Here is a 25,421-nt window from a genome sequence, read left to right on the forward strand (position 1 = left end):
CTCCAGATCCATAAATGCTACATACAAATCCATTTGCTTTTCTAAGTATTTCTCACATACATTCTTCAAAGCAAACACCTGATCCACACATCCTCTACCACTTCTGAAACCACACTGCTCTTCCCCAATCTGATGCTCTGTACATGCCTTCACCCTCTCAGTCAATACCCTCCCATATAATTTACCAGGAATACTCAACAAACTTATACCTCTGTAATTTGAGGAAAATATGTGGTGTGAGGTGGTTTGATCGAGTAAGTAATGAAAGGGTAAGAGAGATGATTGGTAATAAAGTGTGGTTGAGAGAGCAGAAGAGGGTGTTTTGAAATGGTTTGGTCACATGGAGAGAATGAGTGAGGAAAGATTGACAAAGAGGATATATGTGTCAGAGGTGGAGGGAATGAGAAGTGGGAGACCAAATTGGAGGTGGAAAGATGGAGTGAAAAAGATTCTGAGTGATTGGGGCCTGAACATGCAGGAGGGTGAAAGGCATGCAAGGAATTGAGTGAATTGGAACGATGTGGTATGCCAGGGTCGACGTGCTGTCAATGGATTGAACCAGGGCATGTGAAGCGTCTGGGGTAAACCATGGAAAGTTCTGTGAGGCCAAGATGTGGAAAGGGAGCTGAGGTTTTGGTGCATTATACATGACAGCTAGGGACTAAGTTTAAACAAATGTGACCTTTGTTGTCTTTTCCTAGTGGTACCTCGCGCACATGCGGGGGGAGGAGGTTGTCATTTCATGTGTGGTGGGGTGGCGACGGGAATAAATAAGGACAGAGTATGAATTATGTACATGTGTATGTATGTATATGTCTGTGTGTGTATATGTATGTATACGTTGAGATGTATAGGTATGTATATGTGCATGTGTAGACGCGTGTGTATATACATGTGTATGTGGGTGGGTTGGGCCATTCTTTCATCTGTTTCCTTGCACTTCCTCGCTAACGCGGGAGACAGCAACAGAGTATATAATATAAAAATATTTTTCTGTATTATAAGATGAACTGATTGAAGGAAAACCATATTGTAGAGCATTTGGTGCTTTTAGAAAAAATTTGAATTATATTTTTTTACTTCTGAGTACTCCCCACACATCATTGTGGTAATGTTAAGAATAAAAAAAAACTCAAGTGATAAAGCAAAACATTACTTATTACAGGTGTAAAGATTGTGATATTTCTTGTAAGTACAGTAATATTTCTTAATGTATTGTATATAAAGTGATCGTTGGGATGAAAAAGTAAAGTTGTTTGTGAAAGAAAAAAGAGAAGCATTTGTACGATACTTGCAAGGAAGGAATGCAAATAACTGGGAGATGTATAAAAGAAAGAGGCAGGAGGTCAAGAGAAAGGTGCAAGGGTTGAAAGATGGGCAAATTAGAGGTGGGGTGAGAGAGTATCATTAAATTTTAAGGAGAATAAAAAGATGTTTAGGAAAGAGGCAAATAACGTTCTGGGGGGGGGGGGGGGGGGGGGGGGGGGGGGGGGGCAAAAACAGGTAGTGATGAAGTGAGGAGATGGAATGAACATTTTGAAGGTTTTTTGAATGTTTCATGATGGAATTGCAGTTATAGGGTATTTTGGTTGGGGTGATGTGCGAAGTGAGAGGGTCAGGGAGAATGATTTGGTTCAGAGAAGGTAGTGAAAGCTTTGCAGAAGATGAAATCCAGCAAGGCAGCAGGTTTAGATGGTATTGCAGTGGAATTCATTAAAAAAGAGGGTGACTGTTTTGTTGATTAGTTGGTAAGGATATTCAGTGTATGTATGGACCATGGTGAAGTGCCTGAGGATTGGCAGAATGCATGCATATTGCCATTGTACAAAGGCAAAAGGGATCAAGTTGAATGTTCAAACTACAGAGGCATAAGTTTGTCAATTATTCCCGGGAAACTATATGGGAGGATATTGATTGAGAGGGTGAAGGCATGTATAGAGCATCAGATTGGGGAAGTGCTAGAGGATGTGTAGATCAGTTGTTTGCTTTGAAGAATGTATATGAGAAATACTTGGAAAAACAGATGGATTTGTATGTAGCACTTATGGATCTGGAGATGGCATATGATAGGGTTGATAGAGATGCTTAGTGAAAGGTTTCAAAGAGTATATGGTGTGGGAGGTAAGTTGCTAGAAGCAGTGAAAATTTTTACCAAGGATGTAAGGTATGTTGTGTACAGGTAGGAAGAGTTATTGGTTCCCAGTGAAGGTCGGTCTGCAGCAGGGGTGTGTGGTGTCCCTATGGTTGTTTAATTTTTTTATGGATGGGGTGGTTAGGGAGGTAAATGCAAGAGTTTTGGAGAGAGGGGCAAGTATGCAGTAGGTTGGGGATGAAAGGGCCTGGAAAGTAAGTCAGTTGTTGTTTGCCTATGATACAGCTCTAGTGGCTGATTTGAGTGAGAACCTGCATTAGCTGGTGACTGAGTTTGGAAAAGTGTGTGAAAGGAGAAAGTTGAGAGTAAATGTGAATATAAGCAAGGATATTAGGTTCAGTAGGGTTGAAGGACAAGTTATTTGTGATGTAAGTTTGAATGGCGAGAAGTTGGAGGAAGTGAAGTGTTTTAGATATCTGGGAGTGGACTTAGCAGCGAATGGAACCATGGAAGCGGAAGTGAGTCACAGGGTGGGGGATGGGGGCAAAGGTTCTGGGAGCGATGAAGAATGTGTGGAAGGAGAGAATGTTATCTCCGAGAGCAAAAATGGGTATGTTTTAAGGAATAGTAGTAGTAGTAGTTACAACAATGGTATATGGTTGCAAGGTGTATGGAGAAAGGTGGATGTGTTGGAAATGAAATGTTTAAGGACAATATGTGGTGTGAGATGGTTTGATTAAGTAATGAAAGGGTAAGAGATGTGTGGAAATGAAAAGAGTGCAGTTGAGAGAGCAGAATATGGTGTGTTGAATGGCTTGAACATATGGAAAGAATGAGTGAGAAAAGATTGACAAAGGATATGTGTCAGAGGTGGAGGGAACAAGAAGCAGGAGACCAAATTGACGGTGGAAAGATGGAGCGAAAAAAATTTTTGAGTGGTCCGGGCCTGAATGTACAGGAGGGTGAGCAGCATGTAAGGAATAGTGAATTCGGACAGTGTGTTATACCGGGGTATATGAAGCATATGGGTAAACCATGAAAAGTTTTGTGGGATTTGGATGTGGATAGGGAGCTGTGGTTTTGGTTCCTTATGCATGGCAGTCACCCCCTTCTTTTACTAAATTCCACTGCAAAACCATCCAAACCCACCGCCTTGCCAGATTTCATCTTCCGCTAAGCTTTCACTACCTCTTCTCTCAACCAAACTATTGTCCCTGACCCTCTCACTTCGCTCACCACCCCGATCAAAACACCCTATATTTGCCTCTCTATCATCAAACACAACAAACCTTCAAAATACTCATTTTTTTTTTTCAAAAGAAAGAACATAGAATTGGGCCAGGTGAGGGTATTCCCTCAAAGGCCCAGTCCTCTGTTCTTAACGCTACCTCGCTAATGCGGGAAATGGCGAATGGTTTGAAAGAAAGAAAGATATATATATATATATATATATATATATATATATATATATATATATATATATATATATATATATATAAGTTTGTTGAGTATTCCTGGTAAATTATATGGGAGGGTATTGATTGAGAGGGTGAAGGCATGTACAGAGCATCAGATTGGGGAAGAGCAGTGTGGTTTCAGAAGTGGTAGAGGATGTGTGGATCAGGTGTTTGCTTTGAAGAATGTATGTGAGAAATACTTAGAAAAGCAAATGGATTTGTATGTAGCATTTATGGATCTGGAGAAGGCATATGATAGAGTTGATAGAGATGCTCTGTGGAAGGTATTAAGAATATATGGTGTGGTAGGAAAGTTGTTAGAAGCAGTGAAAAGTTTTTATCGAGGATGTAAGGCATGTGTACGTGTAGGAAGAGAGGAAAGTGATTGGTTCTCAGTGAATGTAGGTTTGCGGCAGGGGTGTGTGATGTCTCCATGGTTGTTTAATTTGTTTATGGATGGGGTTGTTAGGGAGGTAAATGCAAGAGTTTTGGAAAGAGGGGCAAGTATGAAGTCTGTTGGGGATGAGAGAGCTTGGGAAGTGAGTCAGTTGTTGTTCGCTGATGATACAGCGCTGGTGGCTGATTCATGTGAGAAACTGCAGAAGCTGGTGACTGAGTTTGGTAAAGTGTGTGGAAGAAGAAAGTTAAGAGTAAATGTGAATAAGAGCAAGGTTATTAGGTACAGTAGGGTTGAGGGTCAAGTCAATTGGGAGGTGAGTTTGAATGGAGAAAAACTGGAGGAAGTGAAGTGTTTTAGATATCTGGGAGTGGATCTGGCAGCGGATGGAACCATGGAAGCGGAAGTGGATCATAGGGTGGGGGAGGGGGCGAAAATTCTGGGGGCCTTGAAGAATGTGTGGAAGTCGAGAACATTATCTCAGAAAGCAAAAATGGGTATGTTTGAAGGAATAGTGGTTCCAACAATGTTGTATGGTTGCGAGGCGTGGGCTATGGATAGAGTTGTGCGCAGAAGGATGGATGTGCTGGAAATGAGATGTTTGAGGACAATGTGTGGTGTGAGGTGGTTTGATCGAGTGAGTAACGTAAGGGTAAGAGAGATGTGTGGAAATAAAAAGAGCGTGGTTGAGAGAGCAGAAGAGGGTGTTTTGAAGTGGTTTGGGCACATGGAGAGAATGAGTGAGGAAAGATTGACCAAGAGGATATATGTGTCGGAGGTGGAGGGAACGAGGAGAAGAGGGAGACCAAATTGGAGGTGGAAAGATGGAGTGAAAAAGATTTTGTGTGATTGGGGCCTGAACATGCAGGAGGGTGAAAGGAGGGCAAGGAATAGAGTGAATTGGAGCGATGTGGTATATCGGGGTTGACGTGCTGTCAGTGGATTGAATCAAGGCATGTGAAGCGTCTGGGGTAAACCATGGAAAGCTGTGTAGGTATGTATATTTGCGTGTGTGGACGTATGTATATACATGTGTATGAAGGGGGGTTGGGCCATTTCTTTCGTCTGTTTCCTTGCGCTACCTCGCAAACGCGGGAGACAGCGACAAAGTATAATAAATAAAATATAAAATAAAATATATATATATATATATATATATATATATATATATATATATATATATATATATATATATATATCCAGACCCAAACCCCAACTAACCTGTCCCTTAACCCTGCTAAACCTAATAAACTTATTTTTACTAACATTTACCCTCTACTTTCTCCTTTCACACACACTTACCCTCTTCCAAGCTGTCACCAACTTCTCAACTTCTGCCTTTCACCAACTCTTACACTTCGAAACTCACTCACCAGCTGCCTTCTTTCACACACACACATACAAACTCAGTCATCAACTTCTGTAGTTTCTCACTTGAATGTGCCACCAGTGCTGTATTGTTGGCAAGGTGACAGACCCACTTTTCATTCCCTTTCATCCCCTACAGAGTGCATACTCACATCTGTTTCTAAGACTCACATATATACCTTATTTACCACCCTATCCATGGACAAATTAAACAGCCATTGTGACATTACACACCCCTGCTGCAAACCAACTCTCCTCTTCCCCCTCACACACATGCCTTACACCCTTGATAAAAACTCATTGATGGTTAGAGGAGCCAAATGCTTCTGACTTGACCTCTTTGATGTTGAGTAAGGAAGAAATTTTGATAAAAAAAGAACCAAAGTGCAGAACTATTTTCAGAGTGGAAAGTGCTCTAGCCCTATCACCAGTGAGCTGGAATGAAGAGGAGATTCTAGAAAACATTGATATTTCTAGAATAGACATTAACAAAATATTAAATGGTCTTAACCAAAACAAGGCTCCTGGTGAAATTTCTCCATATGTGCTGAAGGTGTGTAGATACACTAGACAAACCTTTTGGAATATTGTTCAATATTTTATCAGAGAAAGGCAAAATGTTCAATGGATAAATGTTATCATTATCAGGCACTGGTGGTATATCATGTCATTATTTAGCAGAATGTTTTCCTTAAGCAATGGGGCTGGACCAATCTGGAAATAAGCTGCATCTTCATTGGCAAATATGAGTTGGAGGTGGGAGGATGGAGTGAAAAAGATTTTAAGCGATCAGGGCCTGAACATACAGTAGGGTGAAAGGCATGCAAGGAATAGAGTGAATTGAAACAATTTGTTATACCAGGGTAGACATGCTGTCAATGGACTGAATCAGGGCATGTGAAGCGTTTGGGGTAAACCATGGAAAGGTCTGTGGGGCCTGGATGTGGAAAGGGAGCTGTGGTTTCAATGCATTACACATGAAAACTAGAAACTCGTGAACAAATGTGGCCTTTTTGTCCTTTCCCGGCGCCACCCCACTAAAAGGGGGGAGGTGCTATTTCCTGTTTGGTGGGGTGGCGACGGGAATGGATGAAGGCAGGAAGTATGAATAAGTACATGTGTGTATATGTATATGATTGTATATATGCATGTATGGGCATTTATGTGTATATGAGTGGTTGGGCCATTCTTCATCTGTTTCCTTGTGCTACCTCGCTGATGCAGGAAACGGCAATTAATTGTAATAATAATAATACAAATCATGTTATATCTATGCCATAGCCTGATTACCGAAGTCACCATTTTTCTGGATAATTTAAGTTAATACGAGCAACTTTTTACCTATGAAATTTCAAATATTGTTAATCATCTAATCTTTTCAGGTGATACAGGATCCTGGTGGATCAGTATATGAAATGGGTGATGGAGAAGGCCATGTTGTTGTTGTAGCTGATGGAATGCCTGGTTTAGAGGGTGGGGAAGTTGCCGGCCAGCATATGGTAGTTGTACAGCCAGGAGTTGGTGATCAAGGTGTTTTAATGCTCAGTGAGAGTCAGGTAATAATGGAAGCAGTAGATGGCCAGCAATTTACATATATGTCTCAAACTTGATAGAAAATTTATCCCGTCTCTTATTCATATATATATTTTTTCATACATATTCGCCCTTTCCCACTTTAGCGAGGTAGCATTAAGAACAGAGGACTGAGCCTTAAGAGGGAATATCCTCACTTGGCCCCCTTCTCTGTTCCTTTGGAAGTCGTGAACATTATCTCAGAAAGCAAAAATGGGTATGTTTGAAGGAATATTGGTTCCAACAATGTTGTATGGTTGCGAGGCATGGGCTATGGATAGAGTTATGCGCAGGAGGATGGATGTGCCGGAAATGAGATGTTTGAGGACAATATGTGGTGTGAGGTGGTTTGACTGAGTAAGTAATGTAAGGGTAAGAGAGATGTGTGGAAGTAAAAAGAGCATGGTTGAGAGAGCAGAAGAGGATGTTTTGAAATGGTTTGGGCACATGGAGAGAATGAGTGAGGAAAGATTGACCAAGAGGATATATGTGTCGGAGGTGGAGGGAACGAGAAGTGGGAGACCAAATTGGAGGTGGAAAGATGGAGTGAAAAAGATTTTGAGTGATCGGGGCCTGAACATGCAGGAGGGTGAAAGGCAGGCAAGGAATAAAGTGAATGGGATTGATGTGGTATACCGGGGTCGACGTGCTGTCAATGGATTGAATTAGGGCATGTGAAGCGTCTGGGGTAAACCATGGAAAGTTCTGTGGGGCCTGGATGTGGAAAGGGAGCTGTGGTTTTGGGCATTATTACATGACAGCTGGAGACTGAGTGTGAACGAATGGGGCCTTTGCTGTCTTTTCCTAGCGCTACCTCACACACATGAGGGGGGCGGGGGATGTTATTCCATGTGTGGCGGGGTGGCGATGGGGGTGAGTAGGGGCAGACAGTGTGAATTGTGTGCATGTGTGTGTCTGTGTGTGTACGTTGGGATGTGTGCGTGTGTATGTTTGCGTGTGTGTGTGCATATATATATGCTGTCCAGAAACATTTTTGGTTGAGATTTTGTTCCCATTTCCATTATCATAATAATCATAGGATTGTTTCATTTTTAGCTATCATTAGCCTAGTAAAGAACAGAGTACCTGCTACGTTATATCAGATGTTGGTAGCATCATGAAGCACATTCTTCCCAATTCTTTTGTTTTGAGAAACTAGTTTCAGTTGCATAATTTCTGATGTTTTCTTGATGTACCCAATTTGTAATTCAGTCTTGCCTGTATATAATAATGCAGACAAAAATCAGTTGTTTTCTAACCATATCTCGTAGAAGATTGGATCTTATTAATCTTATTAACTCTATTCACATTTTCACCCAATGATTGAAATTCATTCAAGTTAGAATTTTGGTTATTTGTAGAATCTGTAAATCACATTATTTAAACAGTACCAACACAAAGCTTTTGTACATATAAAACAGGTGTTCATATTGTCAGTAATGCATTAAATATAAGGGTGCATTTAAAGTTGTGTGAATACCCATTTTATGATTGTGAAACGGTACTTTACTTTTGAAGGAAGGGAGCTGTGGGTCAGACATAAGTAGTTGAAATTATTGTTGTGTTGAATTATATAAAGGACCACCTGGAGCATGTCATTTGATATGTCCCCTGACCAATTACTGCTCCATGTCACCCCACCTGTCCCACTTCGCCACCAGAAGCTTACAGACTTCATGGAAAGCAGACTTGCTAGCCATCACCCACTACATGGGAACAAAAGTTCTAAAACTTCGTTGTAGATGGTTCCCCATCCTTGAATTGTAGTCATCATCATTACCCAAGCTGGCAAAAGGCATGTAATAGGACATAGAAAGAAATTTGATGCATACTTCTCTCCAAAAGTAACATTCATAAAACATAGAAACCAGTTTAGACAAAACCTCTTGACATCAACTGAAATCAGAGTACAAATTTTTGGCCTTAAGGAAACCCGAGTAGAACATCTATGTTGCCGTAATATTCCTTGAGCATTTTCCAGATAATTGATCAGAGTAAAGAATCAGTATGTGATGCTTTCTGAATATCAATCATGTTGAGCAAGTCCAGCAATTTATCAAGTCAGAATCTTTGCAACTAAATATTCAACCTCCACCCACTAGTAGTGACTTTCTCCATAACTTTATTACAGTGTCACAAAACTCTTGCCTTCCTAGTTGATCATTACTGTACCACTTTACACTATAATTAAATCCTGTCAGATCATAAGTTTCATGTTTAACAGTCCCTTATGTACTTTATCCAATCTCAGTAAACCCATTGTTTTACTCCTTTAAAATTGTTGCAAATTCAATTTGCCAATAAAACTTTAAAGAAATTAAAATTCATCCATTTCATTTACCAGTGATAACTCAGATTTCTGGTTGTTGTGTCCCACCCTCCCCTTAGGTTTTGGAAAGTCTCTCTAATTCTTCCCTGAAGATAGAATTATCTCTTGCATCGGGCATAGTTTTTTCTAAAGCACCCATAAAACCTTAATGTCTGTGACAGGTTTGGCCTATTAAATGCTATTTGCCCCCTGGCCAATATTCTTCATCTTAAGGCCATTCTCATCATTCTTTCTTTCTAGTGTGATGCTCATAGGTCTGACGTCTTTCTTTCTCTCCCCTCCTAGATCTACTGACATGCTTTACATCAAATACTTCCAGTCCCTCACATGGACATAGCTAAACTCAAATCTCCCCCCTTTTCCCAACATAGTCTTTACCACTTTTACAAACTAGGTAACAGTACATTTCCTCGAAGGTCACTCTTATTACAAGTGAACGAAATTTATATACTGGATTCTCTCGTGAACTATTTTGTTTTGCCCTCACCTTAAAAAAAATTGCTACCCTCCCCTCCTTGTATTTTAACTTTCTAAAAGGGGAAACAGAAGGAGTCACGCGGGGCGAGCTCATCCTCCTTGAAGGCTCAGATTGGGGTGTGTCTAAATGTGTGTGATGTAACCAAGATGAGAAAAAAGGAGAGATAGGTCATATGTTTGAGGAAAGGAACCTGGATGTTTTGGCTCTGAGTTAAACGAAGCTCAAGGGTAAAGGGGAAGAGTGGTTTGGGAATGTCTTGGGAGTAAAGTCATGGGTTAGTGAGAGGACAAGAGCAATGGAAGGAGTAGCACTACTCCTGAAACAGGAGTGGTGGGAGTACATGATAGAGTGTAAGAAAGTAAACTCTAGATTGATATGGGTAAAACTGAAAGTTGATGGAGGTGGAAGGATGGAGTGAAAAAGATTTTAAGTGATCGGGGCCTGAACATGCAGGAGGGTGAGAGGCGTGCAAGGAATAGAGTGAATTGGAACGATGTGGTATACCAGGGTCGACCATGCTGTCAATGGATTGAACCAGGGCATGTGAAGCGTCTGGGGTAAACCATGGAAAGTTCTGTGGGGCCTGGATGTGGAAAGGGAGCTGTGGTTTCGGTGCATTATTACACGACAGCTAGAGACTGAGTTTGAACTAATATGGCCTTTGTTGTCTTTTCCTAGCGCTACCTCGTACACGAGGGGGTTGTTATTTCGTGTGTGGTGGGGTGGCGATGGGAATGAATAAAGGCAGACAGTATGAATTATGTACATGTGTATATATGTATATGTCTGTGTGTGTATATATATATATATATATATATATATATATATATATATATATATATATATATATATATGTACACGTTGAGATGTATAGGTATGTATATTTGCGTGTGTGGACGTGTATGTACATACATGTGTATGTGGGTGGGTTGGGCCATTCTTTCGTCTGTTTCCTTGCGCTACCTCGCTAACGCGGGAGACAGCGACAAAGCGAAATAAATAAATAAATAACTTTTCTTTGTACCCAAATATGAATAATTTGTCCATAATGAAGGGAGACTTCTTTCCTCCTTTCTTGCAGAGAAAAATGATAGAACTTCATATTTTCTAACTTTTCTCTTCATGGTATTCATTTTTTTTACCAGACTCCATCCACATATGATTACACTACAAGTGATGTCACACGATGGTCAAAGGGAAATGGCATACAGTCTTGTTAAGGAACTTCACTTAAAAAGTGTCTGTCATTTCTTTACTCCTGATTGGAATGTATCCTTGAAATTGGAGAGTCCCTATAAATGTGGTCTTGGGGTTGTTTAATTGACATTTCTCATTACCTAGAACAAAGCATTTTGGTAAGCCACCCTCACTTCTATAATCTAAAACTGTAGTGCTTATATATGCTTTATCATCTGATAGGTAAACAAAACACATAACTGCATTACGCATTTATTTGAACCAACTTAGAAAGTCTTGGGAGCTGGCCTGTTAAACGTAATACGATCCTTCTTCATATTCTTCTTCTTGGTGTATGATAAATATGGGAACTTTATCTTGGAGTTGTGGAACTGAGTGGTCAAGGGCCTTCGACATTTGCTAACGGATACAATTTCCACACGCATAATCTGCAAGATATGAAAAGTGTAACACAAACTAAAGCACTAACATAGTTTAAAATGAAATAACTTACAAATTACGAACTTAGAAAGCATTCCATACTCTACCCTGAGAATTAGGATTTACTGGGCCTACCTGTCCAAAAATGTATGCTTAAGATTTGTTGCTCTCTTACTTCACTCCAATGGCTGTTTAACAAGGCTTATGGAGGCGACAAGATGCTTTTAATTTGCACAAGTTTAGATATAAATCATTAATATTTAATGACCCATGATTACTGTGCATATGTTGAAATCCAGAACTTAAAAGGTCTATGTGATATATTGTTTTTCAAAGACATATTCTGACCAGCAAAATTCCCTGCTCGAATTGTTAAAACATGGGAATATTAATGATATTTGGGAAAAGAACACAAACACACATTTTTCTTTCATACTTATTTGCCATTTCCCATGTTAGCAAGGTAGCAACAAGAAAAGATGAAGAAAAGATCATTCACTTACATTCATTCTCTGTCCGTCATAAGTAATGCACCAAAACCACAGCCCCCTTATCCACAACCTAGCCCCACAAACCTTTTCATATCAGAAATTGGCTTTATTACACACCCAAAACCTGGCCAGGATATTACTAGATATTTATATTTATTTATTTATTATACTTTGTCGCTGTCTCCCGCGTTTGCGAGGTAGCGCAAGGAAACAGACGAAAGAAATGGCCCAACCCCCCCCCCATACACATGTATATACATACGTCCACACACGCAAATATACATACCTACACAGCTTTCCATAGTTTACCCCAGACGCTTCACATGCCTTGATTCAATCCACTGACAACACGTCAACCCCGGTATACCACATCGCTCCAATTCACTCTATTCCTTGCCCTCCTTTCACTCTCCTGCATGTTCAGGCCCCGATCACACAAAATCTTTTTCACTCCATCTTTCCACCTCCAATTTGGTCTCCCTCTTCTCCTTGTTCCCTCCACCTCCGACACATATATCTTCTTGGTCAATCTTTCCTCACTCATCCTCTCCATGTGCCCAAACCACTTCAAAACACCCTCTTCTGCTCTCTCAACCACGCTCTTTTTATTTCCACACATCTCTCTTACCCTTATGTTACTCACTCGATCAAACCACCTCACACCACACATTGTCCTCAAACATCTCATTTCCAGCACATCCATCCTCCTGCGCACAACTCTATCCATAGCCCACGCCTCGCAACCATACAACATTGTTGGAACCACTATTCCTTCAAACATACCCATTTTTGCTTTCCGAGATAATGTTCTCGACTTCCACACATTCTTCAAGGCCCCCAGGATTTTCGCCCCCTCCCCCACCCTATGATCCACTTCCGCTTCCATGGTTCCATCCGCTGCCAGATCCACTCCCAGATATCTAAAACACTTCACTTCCTCCAGTTTTTCTCCATTCAAACTCACCTCCCAATTGACTTGACCCTCAACCCTACTGTACCTAATAACCTTGCTCTTATTCACATTTACTCTTAACTTTCTTCTTCCAAACACTTTTCCAAACTCAGTCACCAGCTTCTGCAGTTTCTCACATGAATCAGCCACCAGCGCTGTATCATCAGCGAACAACAACTGACTCACTTCCCAAGCTCTCTCATCCCCAACAGACTTCATACTTGCCCCTCTTTCCAAAACTCTTGCATTTACCTCCCTAACAACCCCATCCATAAACAAATTGAACAACCATGGAGACATCACACACCCCTGCCGCAAACCTACATTCACTGAGAACCAATCACTTTCCTCTCTTCCTACACGTACACATGCCTTACATCCTCGATAAAAACTTTTCACTGCTTCTAACAACTTTCCTCCCACACCATATATTCTTAATACCTTCCACAGAGCATCTCTATCAACTCTATCATATGTCTCCTCCAGATCCATAAATGCTACATACAAATCCATTTGCTTTTCTAAGTATTTCTCACATACATTCTTCAAAGCAAACACCTGATCCACACATCCTCTACCACTTCTGAAACCACACTGCTCTTCCCCAATATTAGAACTATTTTAAGTTATCCTGACAGTTCAAAGTAAACCACATTTGTAATTAACAACTGCACTAAGTACAGTAGTTTCAGAACATATAATTCTTATGTTGTAACTGTGTGTACAATATTGATAATATTAATAATTTTCATTATTATACTTAATCAAAAATCAATATTTTTTCATTATTATTATACGTAATCGGTGTTTCCTGAATCAGCAAGGTAGTGCCAGGAAAAAGGAAAAAGAATGACCCATCCACTCATATACACACACATATATATTTATATATTATACTTAATCACTGTCTCCTGCATTACCGAGGTAGCGCAAGGAAACAAGACGAAAGAATGGCCCAATCCACCTACATACACATGTATGTACATACTTCTACATTTCAACGTACACATACACAGACATACACATGTACATATTCATACTTGCTGCCTTCATCCATTTCCGTCGCTACCCCACCACCCATGAACCCCCCCCCCGCGAGGTAGCACTAGGAAAAGACATCAAAGACCACATTCGTTCTTATTCAGTCTCTAGCTGTCATGTATAATGCACCAAAACCACAGCTCCATTTCCACATCCAGGCCCCACAAAACTTTCCATGGTCTACCCCAAACGCTTCACATGCCCTGGTTCAATCCATTGACAGCATGTCGACCCTGATATATCACATCGTTCCAATTCATTCTATTCCTTGCATGCTTCTCACCCTCCTGTATGTTAAGGCCCTGATCGCTCAAAATCTTTTTCACTCCATCCTTCCACCTCCAATTTTGTCTCCCACTTCTCATTCCCTCCACCTCTGACATGTATATCTTCTTTGTCATCTTTCCTCACTCATTCTCTCCAAGTGACTAAACTATTTTCAATATATCCTCTTCTGATCTCTCAACCACACTCTTTTTATTAACACACATCTCTCTTACCCTTTCATTACTTAATCAAACCACCTCACACCACATAATGTCCTCAAACACTTCATTTCCAATACATCCACCCTCCTCCGCACAACCTTATCTACAGCCCATGCCTCGCAACAATATCATTGTTGGATCTACTATTCCTTCAAACATACCCATTTTTGCTCTCTGGGATAACTTTCTCGCCTTCCACACATTCTTCAACACTACCAGAACCTCAGCCCCCTCCCCCACCCTGTGACTCGCTTCCGCTTCTATCTGCTGCTAAGTCCACTCCCCGATACCTAAAACCCTTCACTTTTTCCAGTTTTTCTCCATTCAAACTTGCCTCCAAATTAACTTGTCCCTCAGCCCTACTGAACCTAATAACCTTACTCTTATTCACTTTTAATCTCAACTTTCTTCTTTCACACACTTTACCAAACTCAGTTGCCAACTTCTGCAGTTTCTCACCTGAATCAATCACCAGCGCTGTACCATCAGCGAACAACAACTGACTCACTTCCCAAGCCCTCTCATCCACAATGGACTGCATACTTGCCCCTCTCTCTAAAACTCTTGTATTCACCTCCCCAACAATCCCATCCATAAACAAAAACAATCATACATAAATGCCCACACATGCACATATACATATAAAAACATACATACACAGACATATACATACATATACATATCCATACTTGCTTGCCTTCATCCATTCCTGGTGTTACCTTGCCCCACAGGAAATAGCATCACTACCCACTGCTTCAGCACGGTAGTGCCAGGAAAGACAATTAATATTTTGGCAGGAACACAAAAGAATAAAAATATTTAAAATCTTTTAAAAACAACTCATCATACCATGAATGAACTTTTACAGTTATTTTGTCAATGACATGTAATCCATCACACTTATTGCTAATAAAATATATTTATTAAAAAAAAATATATATACTTTAGTAAACTAATGCATTAACAATACTGTATACAGAGCAATATCACATAAAGGCTCATTTGTTCTGGCATCTCTGCCTACACAGTCTTGTGATGCCACCTAAGCTATCAACATCACCTGCATTCTATGATTTGTGACTTTTTTTTTGGGAAAACTAACTTTTTGCTTTCAAAATGAATTTCTTAGTTTTCTGCTTTCTTACTGACTTTACTGTTTTGCATCATGGTTTCCAGAGGTGAAATTTCATCAACTCCTATGGGGAAAATGCAGAATGTGTGTGTGAAACTGGAACAAACTCTCAAACATGACAAGACAGATAAGTGTTTCCAAAGCTGTTAATGGAAAAATATTACTGTAATTTGCCCCAAAAGCATTTAAGTACAAGTACTGTACTAGCATGCCACCAACAACTGCTCTGGTAAGTTGTGGTACATTACAGTTTATTGTTACAAAAACCATTTAACAGTACTGTGTAAAAGAAGAGAGGCTTTTTTGGACAGGATCAATCCCAAATTAGTCCAATATAGCAAAGGTTCACTGATTTTTGCATCCCATGTAATCCATATAATTATTTTAGCATATGTATTTTGAAGCAATCATGTTGAAGTGCTATTATATCCTCTAAAGAAAAAAAGAAAAATTAACTAGACATAAAAAGGTAGAGAGAGAAAGCCATAAAATATGCCTAAAGCAATGACGTACCTGAATGGAATGGGCACGGGCACGATGACGAGCACCCATGTCACGGTAACATTGTGTGACAGCTCCACATACTGTCACATCACGGTACTCTCGGTACATGTTGTGGGTTCCAGAGCGTGAGTCATATCGCAACCAGATGCCAATATTCTTTACCAACTGGGGCTTGGGTTCCACTACCTTAAAATAAAAATAAATAAATAAATCAAAATAATAAATAAAAAATATACATTTTTTTATTCATTATATTTTGTCGGTCTCCCGCGTTAGCGCAAGGAGACGAAAGAATGGCCCAACCCACCCACATACACATGTATATACATACACATCCACACACAGCACATATACATACCTATACATCTCAATGTATACATATATATATACACACAGACATATACATATACACACACGTACATAATTCATACTGTCTGCCCTTATTAATTTCCATCGGCACCCCACCACACGAAACGAAAACCCCCTCCCCTCGCATGTGTGCGAGGTAGCACTAGGACAAGACAACAAAGGCCACAGTCATTCACACATAGTCTCTAGCTGTCATGTATAATGCACCGAAACCACAGCTCCCTTTCCACATCCAGGCCCCACAAAACTTTCCATGGTTTACCCCAGACGCTTCACATGCCTTGGTTCAATCCACTGACAGCACGTAGACCCTGGTATATCACATAGTTCCAATTCACTCTATTCCTTGCACGCCTTTCACCCTCATGCATGTTCAGACCCCAATCGCTCAAAATCTTTTTCACTCCATCTTTCCATCTCCAATTTGGTCTCCCACTTCTCGTCCTTCCACCTCTGCCACATATATCCTCTTTGTCAATCTTTCCTCACTCATTCTCTCCAAGTGACCAAAGCATTTCAAAACACCCTCTTCTGCTCTCTCAACCACACTCTTTTTCTTACCACACATCTCTCTTACCCTTTCATTACTTACTCGATCAAACCACCTCACACCATGTAATGTCCTCAAACATCTCATTTCCAGCCCATCCACCCTCCTCCGCACAACTCTATCCATAGCCCACACCTCGCTGCCATATAACATTGTGGGAACCACTATTCCTTCAAACATACTCATTTTTGCTTTCCAAGATAACGTTCTCGACTTCCACACATTTTTCAACATTCCCAGAACTTTCGCCCCCTCCCCCACCCAATGGTTCACTTCTGCTTCCATGGTTCCATCCACTCCCAGATATCTAAAACACTTCACTTCCTCCAGTTTTTCTCCATTCAAACTTACCTCCCAACTGACTTGTCCCTCAACCCTACTGTACCTAATAATCTTGCTCTTGTTCACATTTACTCTCAGCTTTCCTCTTTCACACACTTTACCAAATTTAGTCACCAGCTTCTGCAGTTTCTCACCTGAATCAGCCACCAGTACTATATCATCAGCGAACAACAACCGACTCACTTCCCATGCTCTCTCATCCACAACCAACTGCATACTTGCCCCTCTTTCCAAAGCTCCTGCATTCACGTCCCTAACAACCCCATCCATAGATAAATTAAACCATGAAGACATCACGCAACCCTGCCGCAAACCAACATTCACTGAGAACCAATCACTTTCCTCTCTTCCTACACATACACATGCCTTACATCCTGGATAAAAACTTTTCACTGCTTCTAACAACTTACCTCCCACACCATATATTCTTAATACCTTCCACAGAGCATCTCTATCAACTTTATAATATGCCTTCTCCACATCCATAAATGCTACATACAAATCCATTTGCTTTTCTAAGTATTTCTCACATACATTCTTCAAAGCAAACACCTGACCTACACATCCTCTACCACTTCTGAAACCACACTGCTCTTCCCCAATCTGATGCTCTGTACATGCCTTCACCCTCTCAATCAATATCCTCCCATACAATTTCCCAGGAATACTCAACAAACTTATACCTCTGTAATTTGTGCACTCAATCCCCTTTGCCTTTGTACAGTGACAAAGTATAATAAATAAATACGTTGAAATGTATAGGTATGTATATATGCGTGTGTGGACGTGTATGTATATACATGTGTATGTGGGTGGGTTGGGCCATTCTTTCGTCTGTTTCCTTAAGATACCTTGCTAACATGGGAGACAACGACAAAGTATAATAAAAAATATATGTATAGTAAAAGCTTTGCGGAAGATGAAAGCCGGCAAGGCAGCAGGTTTGGATGGTATTGCAGTGGAATTTATTAAGAAAGGGGGTGACTGTATTGTTGACTGGTTGGTAAGGTTATTTAATGTATGTATGACTCATGGTGAGGTGCCTGAGGATTGGCGGAATGCGTGCATAGTGCCATTGTACAAAGGCAAAGGGGATAAGAGTGAGTGCTCAAATTACAGAGGTATAAGTTTGTTGAGTATTCCTGGTAAATTATATGGGAGGGTATTGATTGAGAGGGTGAAGGCATGTACAGAGCATCAGATTGGGGAAGAGCAGTGCGGTTTCAGAAGTGGTAGAGGATGTGTGGATCAGGTGTTTGCTTTGAAGAATGTATGTGAGAAATACTTAGAAAAGCAAATGGATTTGTATGTAGCATTTATGGATCTGGAGAAGGCATATGATAGAGTTGATAGAGATGCTCTGTGGAAGGTATTAAGAATATATGGTGTGGGAGGCAAGTTGTTAGAAGCAGTGAAAAGTTTTTATCGAGGATGTAAGGCATGTGTACGTGTAGGAAGAGAGGAAAGTGATTGGTTCTCAGTGAATGTAGGTTTGCGGCAGGGGTGTGTGATGTCTCCATGGTTGTTTAATTTGTTTATGGATGGGGTTGTAAAGGAGGTAAATGCAAGAGTCCTGGAAAGAGGGGCAAGTATGAAGTCTGTTGGGGATGAGAGAGCTTGGGAAGTGAGTCAATTGTTGTTCGCTGATGATACAGCGCTGGTGGCTGATTCATGTGAGAAACTGCAGAAGCTGGTGACTGAGTTTGGTAAAGTGTGTGGAAGAAGAAAGTTGAGAGTAAATGTGAATAAGAGCAAGGTTATTAGGTACAGTAGGGGTGAGGGTCAAGTCAATTGGGAGGTGAGTTTGAATGGAGAAAAACTGGAGGAAGTGAAGTGCTTTAGATATCTGGGAGTGGATCTGTCAGCGGATGGAACCATGGAAGCGGAAGTGGATCATAGGGTGGGGGAGGGGGCGAAAATTTTGGGAGCCTTGAAAAATGTGTGGAAGTCGAGAACATTATCTCGGAAAGCAAAAATGGGTATGTTTGAGGGAATAGTGGTTCCAACAATGCTGTATGGTTGCGAGGCGTGGGCTATGGATAGAGATGTGCGCAGGAGGATGGATGTGCTGGAAATGAGATGTTTGAGGACAATGTGTGGTGTGAGGTGGTTTGATCGAGTAAGTAACGTAAGGGTAAGAGAGATGTGTGGAAATAAAAAGAGCGTGGTTGAGAGAGCAGAAGAGGGTGTTTTGAAATGGTTTGGGCACATGGAGAGAATGAGTGAGGAGAGATTGACCAAGAGGATATATGTGTCGGAGGTGGAGGGAACGAGGAGAAGAGGGAGACCAAATTGGAGGTGGAAAGATGGAGTGAAAAAGATTTTGTGTGATCGGGGCCTGAACATGCAGGAGGGTGAAAGGAGGGCAAGAAATAGAGTGAATTGGAGTCATGTGGTATATAGGGGTTGACGTGCTGTCAGTGGATTGAAGCAAGGCATGTGAAGCGTCTGGGGTAAACCATGGAAAGCTGTGTAGGTATGTATATTTGCGTGTGTGGACGTGTGTATGTACATGTGTATGGGGGGGGGGGGTTGGGCCATTTCTTTCGTCTGTTTCCTTGCGCTACCTCGCAAACGCGGGAGACAGCGACAAAGTAAAAAAAAAAAAAAAAAAAAAAAAAAAAAAAAAAAAAAATATGTATATAAATAAATATCCAATTTTTTCTTATATTTGATTGCAGTCTCAAGCAATAACAAGGAAGTGCCAGGAATAGATGAAGAAATGCTGCACTTGCTCATCCATTCTCTAGCCCATGGCTCACATCCACATAACATTGTTGGGACTAATATACCTCAAATCATAACCATTTTTGCCTTCCCAGATAATGAATCTTCTTTCCACATATTCCTCAGATGTGTGTGTTAGAAAGATATAGAACTTATGGAAAATATCTCGTTTAACGCACTATCACAATTTTTGTGATATGATGAAACAAGTATAGAGGTGTAAGTATGGAGTGAAGAAAGGATTAAGGGACAGAACAATGCTCCCGGCCCAAACCAAGCAGCTGAAACATGGACATAGGATGAGTCACAGAAGTTAAGAATGCAGGCTGTGGAATTCAGTTATACGAAAGGATTGTGTGCTATGAATAGATGGAATGTATAAATTAATGACTGGGGGGGGTATGAGATATTTGGTATGGTAGTGAATGCAAATGGAATGAATTATGGAGTGGAAGAGAGGGTGGCCCGTGGAAAGGATGCAAGACGAGAAGTTTACAAGAGTGTACGAAAGTACATTGAAAGGGACTGGTGTTTCAAGGGAGACCACCTGCAACACTGGGTAAAAGTGGAAGAGTACTGGAAGGAGAGAAAAGGGGGAAGAATGCATGGAATGGTGTGTATGAGGGAGGCATGTTAGGACATGGGTAAGTGGACACACTTTTGCCATGGCCACCCCCTTGATGGGAGTCCCTGGGGGGAATGACTGTCAGAAATATAGATATGACAGACAAAATGGAAGCAATCTTCACCACAGGGTGTACAATGAGCACTATTTCAACATCTTTAAGTAACTAACTACATTCCTAAGTAACTACCATGCAAGCATATAACTTCAATCTAATTTTTGCTTACCAGATTAATAGTTACAATTTCACCACTGGACTTTTTCATCTTCTTAAGCTTTGAAAGGAAGTACCAGAAACGGGACTTGGCAGTAACTCTGTCTGGAGCAAAGATGCGCATTTTGTAGAGCTGTGGTTCTGGGTCTGAATCCGATGGTAATTTGCGCCCAATGACGCTATACTCTTTAAGCTGAAAGTAAAAAATTACATTTAAAATATTTCAACCATTTGGATGTGTATTTTGTTTCAAGAGCCAGTTCCTAAAACCATTATTTTACCAGGGAAAAAAAGAAACCGCAGTTCCTGAAACCATTATTTTACCAGGAAAAAAGAAACTTCGCAGTTCCTAAAACCATTATTTTACCAGGAAAAAAAGAAACTTCATTAATTCTACCAGGTAAAAAGACAGAGTACTGAGGTTTTCATATCCGAGACAAACTGGGTTAAAGCCAACCAAAGTTGGGGGGAAAAATGCAATAAAGTAAAAACTTGGGGCCCTCAAAGATTGACAGCTCATACAGTGACACATGAATTAGGGCACAAATTCTTATATTGACACAAAGGCCTCACAAAGCAACAGGTTCAATATTTTTCATTAATGAAATATTTAACAACATTGTAGGGCTTTTCAGTCATCTCTCATGATGATGTTGAAACAATACTAGATTCCTACCCACAAGCACTGAGGAAAATCACTTGGAATCACTTATCACCTCCTATTAGTGACATTGAAGGTAATACAAAGTTTTTGTTTGTGGTGCTTCATATTCTTTGAAAGTTTTTTAGAATTAATGTCTTTTATAATCATATGAGAAAATATTTTCCTATCCCACAAGCACCAGAATAATTGACTGGAATCATATTCCATCCGCTGAAAAGTAGAGAAACAAGTTTAACATTCAAAAATAATAATGTGCTGTATAAGACTACCCAATAAAAACATTAAAACCCATACAATATAACCAGAGTACCCTTTACATTAAATACATATAACATACTAATATGGATAAACCCTAATTTGGCTTGCAAGAACCCACGAAAATGGCAGAGGCTGCTGTGTAAACTCGAGTCTTTATATTGGGATACAGAGATCATATGTTTTGTTTGAGTCTTATGCTGACCAGTTTTTAAGAGTTTGGATAATGAGAATGGAAGTGATCTAATCCAGGAGGGATTGTTTGGTGGTTTGGAAGGTTTTAAGACTGGTATTGTTTTGGCACTTCCAGACATTCTGGATATTACTGTGTACCCATGAGTGGTCAACAATATTGAAAGTGCTTGAATTGCAAATGGCCCTAGATGTTTTACAAGAAAGTGTGATATGGTGTCTGGGTCTGAAGCAGGAGAGTTCATTAAGGTTTCAGTTGCCATGCTTATATCACTGGAAGTGAAGGGTGGGTGGGGAGTTGCATCTACATGGATTTGTGTAGGTTTTTCATGAATTTCCTGTTTAGGTTTGAGGCGCAATTGTGGCTGATATTGGGCTAGTGTCTCACGAGTATGTTTGTGTGCTCTCTAGGAGAAGGGATTCCATTGGAATAGGTCAAAATTGCATCACGAGTTGGGCAGGATTGGTGCTGAAAGTGTGGATCCTGCTATTGGTCTTATGGTCATTGTGTTGAGAATGGGAAGCCAGTTTTCAGTCTGTCCTTCAGTGACTATAATTGTGATGGTGATATATATAACTGTGACTTGTTCTACGATTTAATGATGGTGACTGGTTCCTTCGGAGCTGCTTTCTTTGCTTTTGAGGCATGTGACCTGAGGAAAAGGAGTGCAAGTGATTAGGAGATGTGCAAATGAGAAAAGGAGGTCAAAAGGAAGGTGTATGGGCTGTAAAAGAGGTAAACAAGTTGGGATGAACAAGTATCAGCAAACTTCAGGAAGAAAATAATTTGGGAGGAGGTTACCAAAGAAAAAAAAAGAGATGAAATAGTGGGGAGGTAGTGCACTGGTCTTAAGTCGATAAGTGAAAGGGTAGATGGTGGTGAAAGCCTTGTTTAAGATAAAGTAGCAAGAGAGCTGGTATGGATGGGATTGTAAATAAATTTATCATGAAAGGAGATGGCTGTGTGTTGATAGGTTTGTTACAATTTTTAATGCATACCTATATGGCTCATGGTGAGGTGCATGCAGACTGGCAAAATGTTTATTGCGCCACTGTATAAAAGAATGGGGTACAAAAGTGAACATAATTACAGAGGTATACATTTGCTTGGTGTATATAATAAGTTGTATCAGAGTAACAAAACAAGTGTGGATGGTGGTGGCATGAACAAAGTTTCAGACTGGTGAAAAAAATGCTACTTCAGGGGTGGCAGAGGATGTGTGCATCAGGTGTTTGCTTTGAAGAGTGTGAGCAAGAAATACTTAGTGAAACAAGAATTTGCATGTTGCATTAATGGATCTGTGGAGAAAGCAGAGAGGTATAACGGAAGCACAAGTTGTACGAGTGGGGATGTTATGAACATTGATTCAACTGGGGAAGAACAATGTGGCTTCAAAAATGGTAGAGGACCTAATGTTTGCTGACAAAAAAAAGCCAAAATATATAGTGAAACAGAAACATCTGTATATGGCATTTATAGATCAAAAGAAAGCAAACAAGGCTGAAAATGATGCTCCTTGGAAGATGTTACATATATATGGGGTTGAAGAATGCTGCTAGAATCAGTCAAGAATTTCAAACAAAAAATTAAGGCATGTATGTATCCTGTGGACAGCTCACCAAAAACATTCACCTTAAGCTTGTTCAGATGCTATAGAGCTTTAATTGAAACAAATTCATTTGACAATATACAAAGTGAACAGTGCTGATAAAATAATAAAGCTTCCTTGTGGTGTAGAAATTCCTTTAATCCTTCAGTATTTATGCATTCCAATGAATGCTGCTTTGCCTTGTAACATCCAAATCCAACAATCCGAGTTTTGCAAATAAGCTAAACGTGTTCAGGTGTCTCCATAAATTATGGGCACTAACTCTTAAGAGATCTCTCCCACACAGGGTCTGATTCTTATATCTCTTTAGACATTTGAACTTTGCTCACAATGCCAATCAAATCAAAGAATATAGCAGATTTTGGTAGAGTACCATACATTTTCATTCGATTATGAAAAAATAACTTCAAAATGCATTTTTTAATGTTAAGTGCACATTGATCATTTGATTTCCACATTTTACATAATCATTTAACTCCAAGTTTCCCCTATCCTTCATGACCCTACAACTAATGAGTGAAATACAGAAAGATAGTTTTAAAGAGCAGTAAGGCAAAATCCCACTCATATTCCACACACTTGCAAGCAACAATTCCACATCAGAAAAACTAAGATATCAAACCCATAAAAAAATGGATTTTAATTACCAAAACTACCCAGGAACTACATGCTAATGAATTTTTCAAATATCATCGTACAAATTAGATTCCCGAGGGAATTTCCATGGTCTTCACAGTTATCCAGAAATGTTAATTTTACTTTTCCCTTATTTTTCCCAAATCAGCCAACCCCTATGATTACGTATTACTACCATGCCAATGTTCCAAACCATGCTCCCCGTCTAATCTATCTCTACCAAGGAATTTAATATGCATGTCTTCCAAATCCATACGCTACCATTTCATTGGTACTTCCCCCAAAAGTGCCTGACATGATTCCATTAACCGCCTACTGTAGCTGAAGCAGTAAAGTCTTTTCAGAAACAAGCAATATCAGTTCTGTTGCAAACCATGCACTCATTGTGACTATAACGACTATAGAATTACTATAGTGGCCAGACTGGACCTACTACTAGAATTCAGACTTAAGTATGTACCTAAATACCACTCACTACTATCTCCTGTACTCAGTAAAACAGTGATGGTAATCTGGTCCCATAAATAATTATATTACACAAAAAGAAGTCGCCATCTATCCAAAACTAATACCGATTCGAGAACAAAACTTAATTATTGTTATACATGTCTTCTGCTATACTTTACCTAACAAATTTCAATTTCAAACTTCATTCCACACTGTGTACGTGTTTACAAGGATAAATATCACACAACACAAGATGGGTTTGCCAGCGACAACATTATCCAACACTCATTTTAAACTACACAACTGTACACCAACAACACTCCGACATGGCAAAAAGTTTTCTCCATCGCCAAATATCTCCTGCATCAACGACCATTTCACATCCATATTTAGCCATTACACCATACATTACACTGGCAGATTACCCATTCAATATTTTCACGTAAATCTTTGGCCAAAGTTTCAATACGCGTTTATTATATTCTTGCCGTAAACATGCATCACATATCACAGACCTTGCGCATTCATTTCGTAGTTTTTCACTTCACTTTAAGTTATAACACGCAAAACATGCTCCATTTCATGACGTGCATTTAAAGTAACTGTTGCTGAACGGATATATGAAATGTTTGCCTCAAATAATCATATATTTGTAAATATAAAGTGCCGTACCATGCCAGACGCCTTCATGGTGGCGGTGTGTTGGTGAGAAAGATGTTACCAACAGCTACTACAACACTGACCGAACTTCACTGACTATAGAAAGTCTTTTAAAGAAGGAAAAATATGTCATGCTGTTCTTTATTTCACAATGATTTAATAGGAATAGATTATCTTTGGCTTAAAATCTTACTTGAGTGGTTTCTACTTAT

General features: G+C 40.0%; 2 protein-coding genes across 9 annotated transcripts in view; one reads left to right on the forward strand and one right to left on the reverse strand.

Moving 5' to 3' along the window:
* The window catches only part of LOC139746192 (uncharacterized), a 185,024-nt gene extending 176,671 nt beyond the window's left edge, over positions 1 to 8,353 (forward strand). For all 7 annotated transcript variants that reach the window (XR_011712100.1, XM_071657115.1, XM_071657111.1 and 4 more), the window contains one exon: positions 6,697 to 8,353. Coding sequence is in view for 6 of the 7 variants with exons in the window: in XM_071657115.1 (XP_071513216.1) it covers positions 6,697 to 6,924 (228 nt within the window). In the remaining variant the exon portion in view is untranslated. The remainder of the gene's footprint in view (positions 1 to 6,696) is intronic.
* Positions 8,354 to 11,129: 2,776 nt separating this feature from the next.
* Positions 11,130 to 25,372, reverse strand: RpL18A (ribosomal protein L18A). 2 transcript variants are annotated; one of them, XM_071657130.1, is made up of 4 exons: positions 25,222 to 25,372; positions 20,759 to 20,938; positions 15,928 to 16,104; positions 11,130 to 11,318 (listed from the first exon to the last, which is right to left on the reverse strand). In XM_071657130.1, the coding sequence occupies exons 1-4, from the start codon at positions 25,237 to 25,239 to the stop codon at positions 11,157 to 11,159; spliced, it is 537 nt and encodes a 178-aa protein (XP_071513231.1). In that variant the 5' UTR covers positions 25,240 to 25,372; the 3' UTR covers positions 11,130 to 11,156. The 2 variants fall into 2 exon arrangements, with proteins under 2 accessions (XP_071513231.1, XP_071513232.1); XM_071657131.1 differs by lacking the exon at positions 25,222 to 25,372 and adding an exon at positions 25,065 to 25,088.
* Between the last annotated feature and the right edge of the window lie 49 nt (positions 25,373 to 25,421).

Source organism: Panulirus ornatus, chromosome 64, assembly GCF_036320965.1.
Source record: "Panulirus ornatus isolate Po-2019 chromosome 64, ASM3632096v1, whole genome shotgun sequence".
NCBI lineage: Eukaryota > Metazoa > Arthropoda > Malacostraca > Decapoda > Palinuridae > Panulirus > Panulirus ornatus.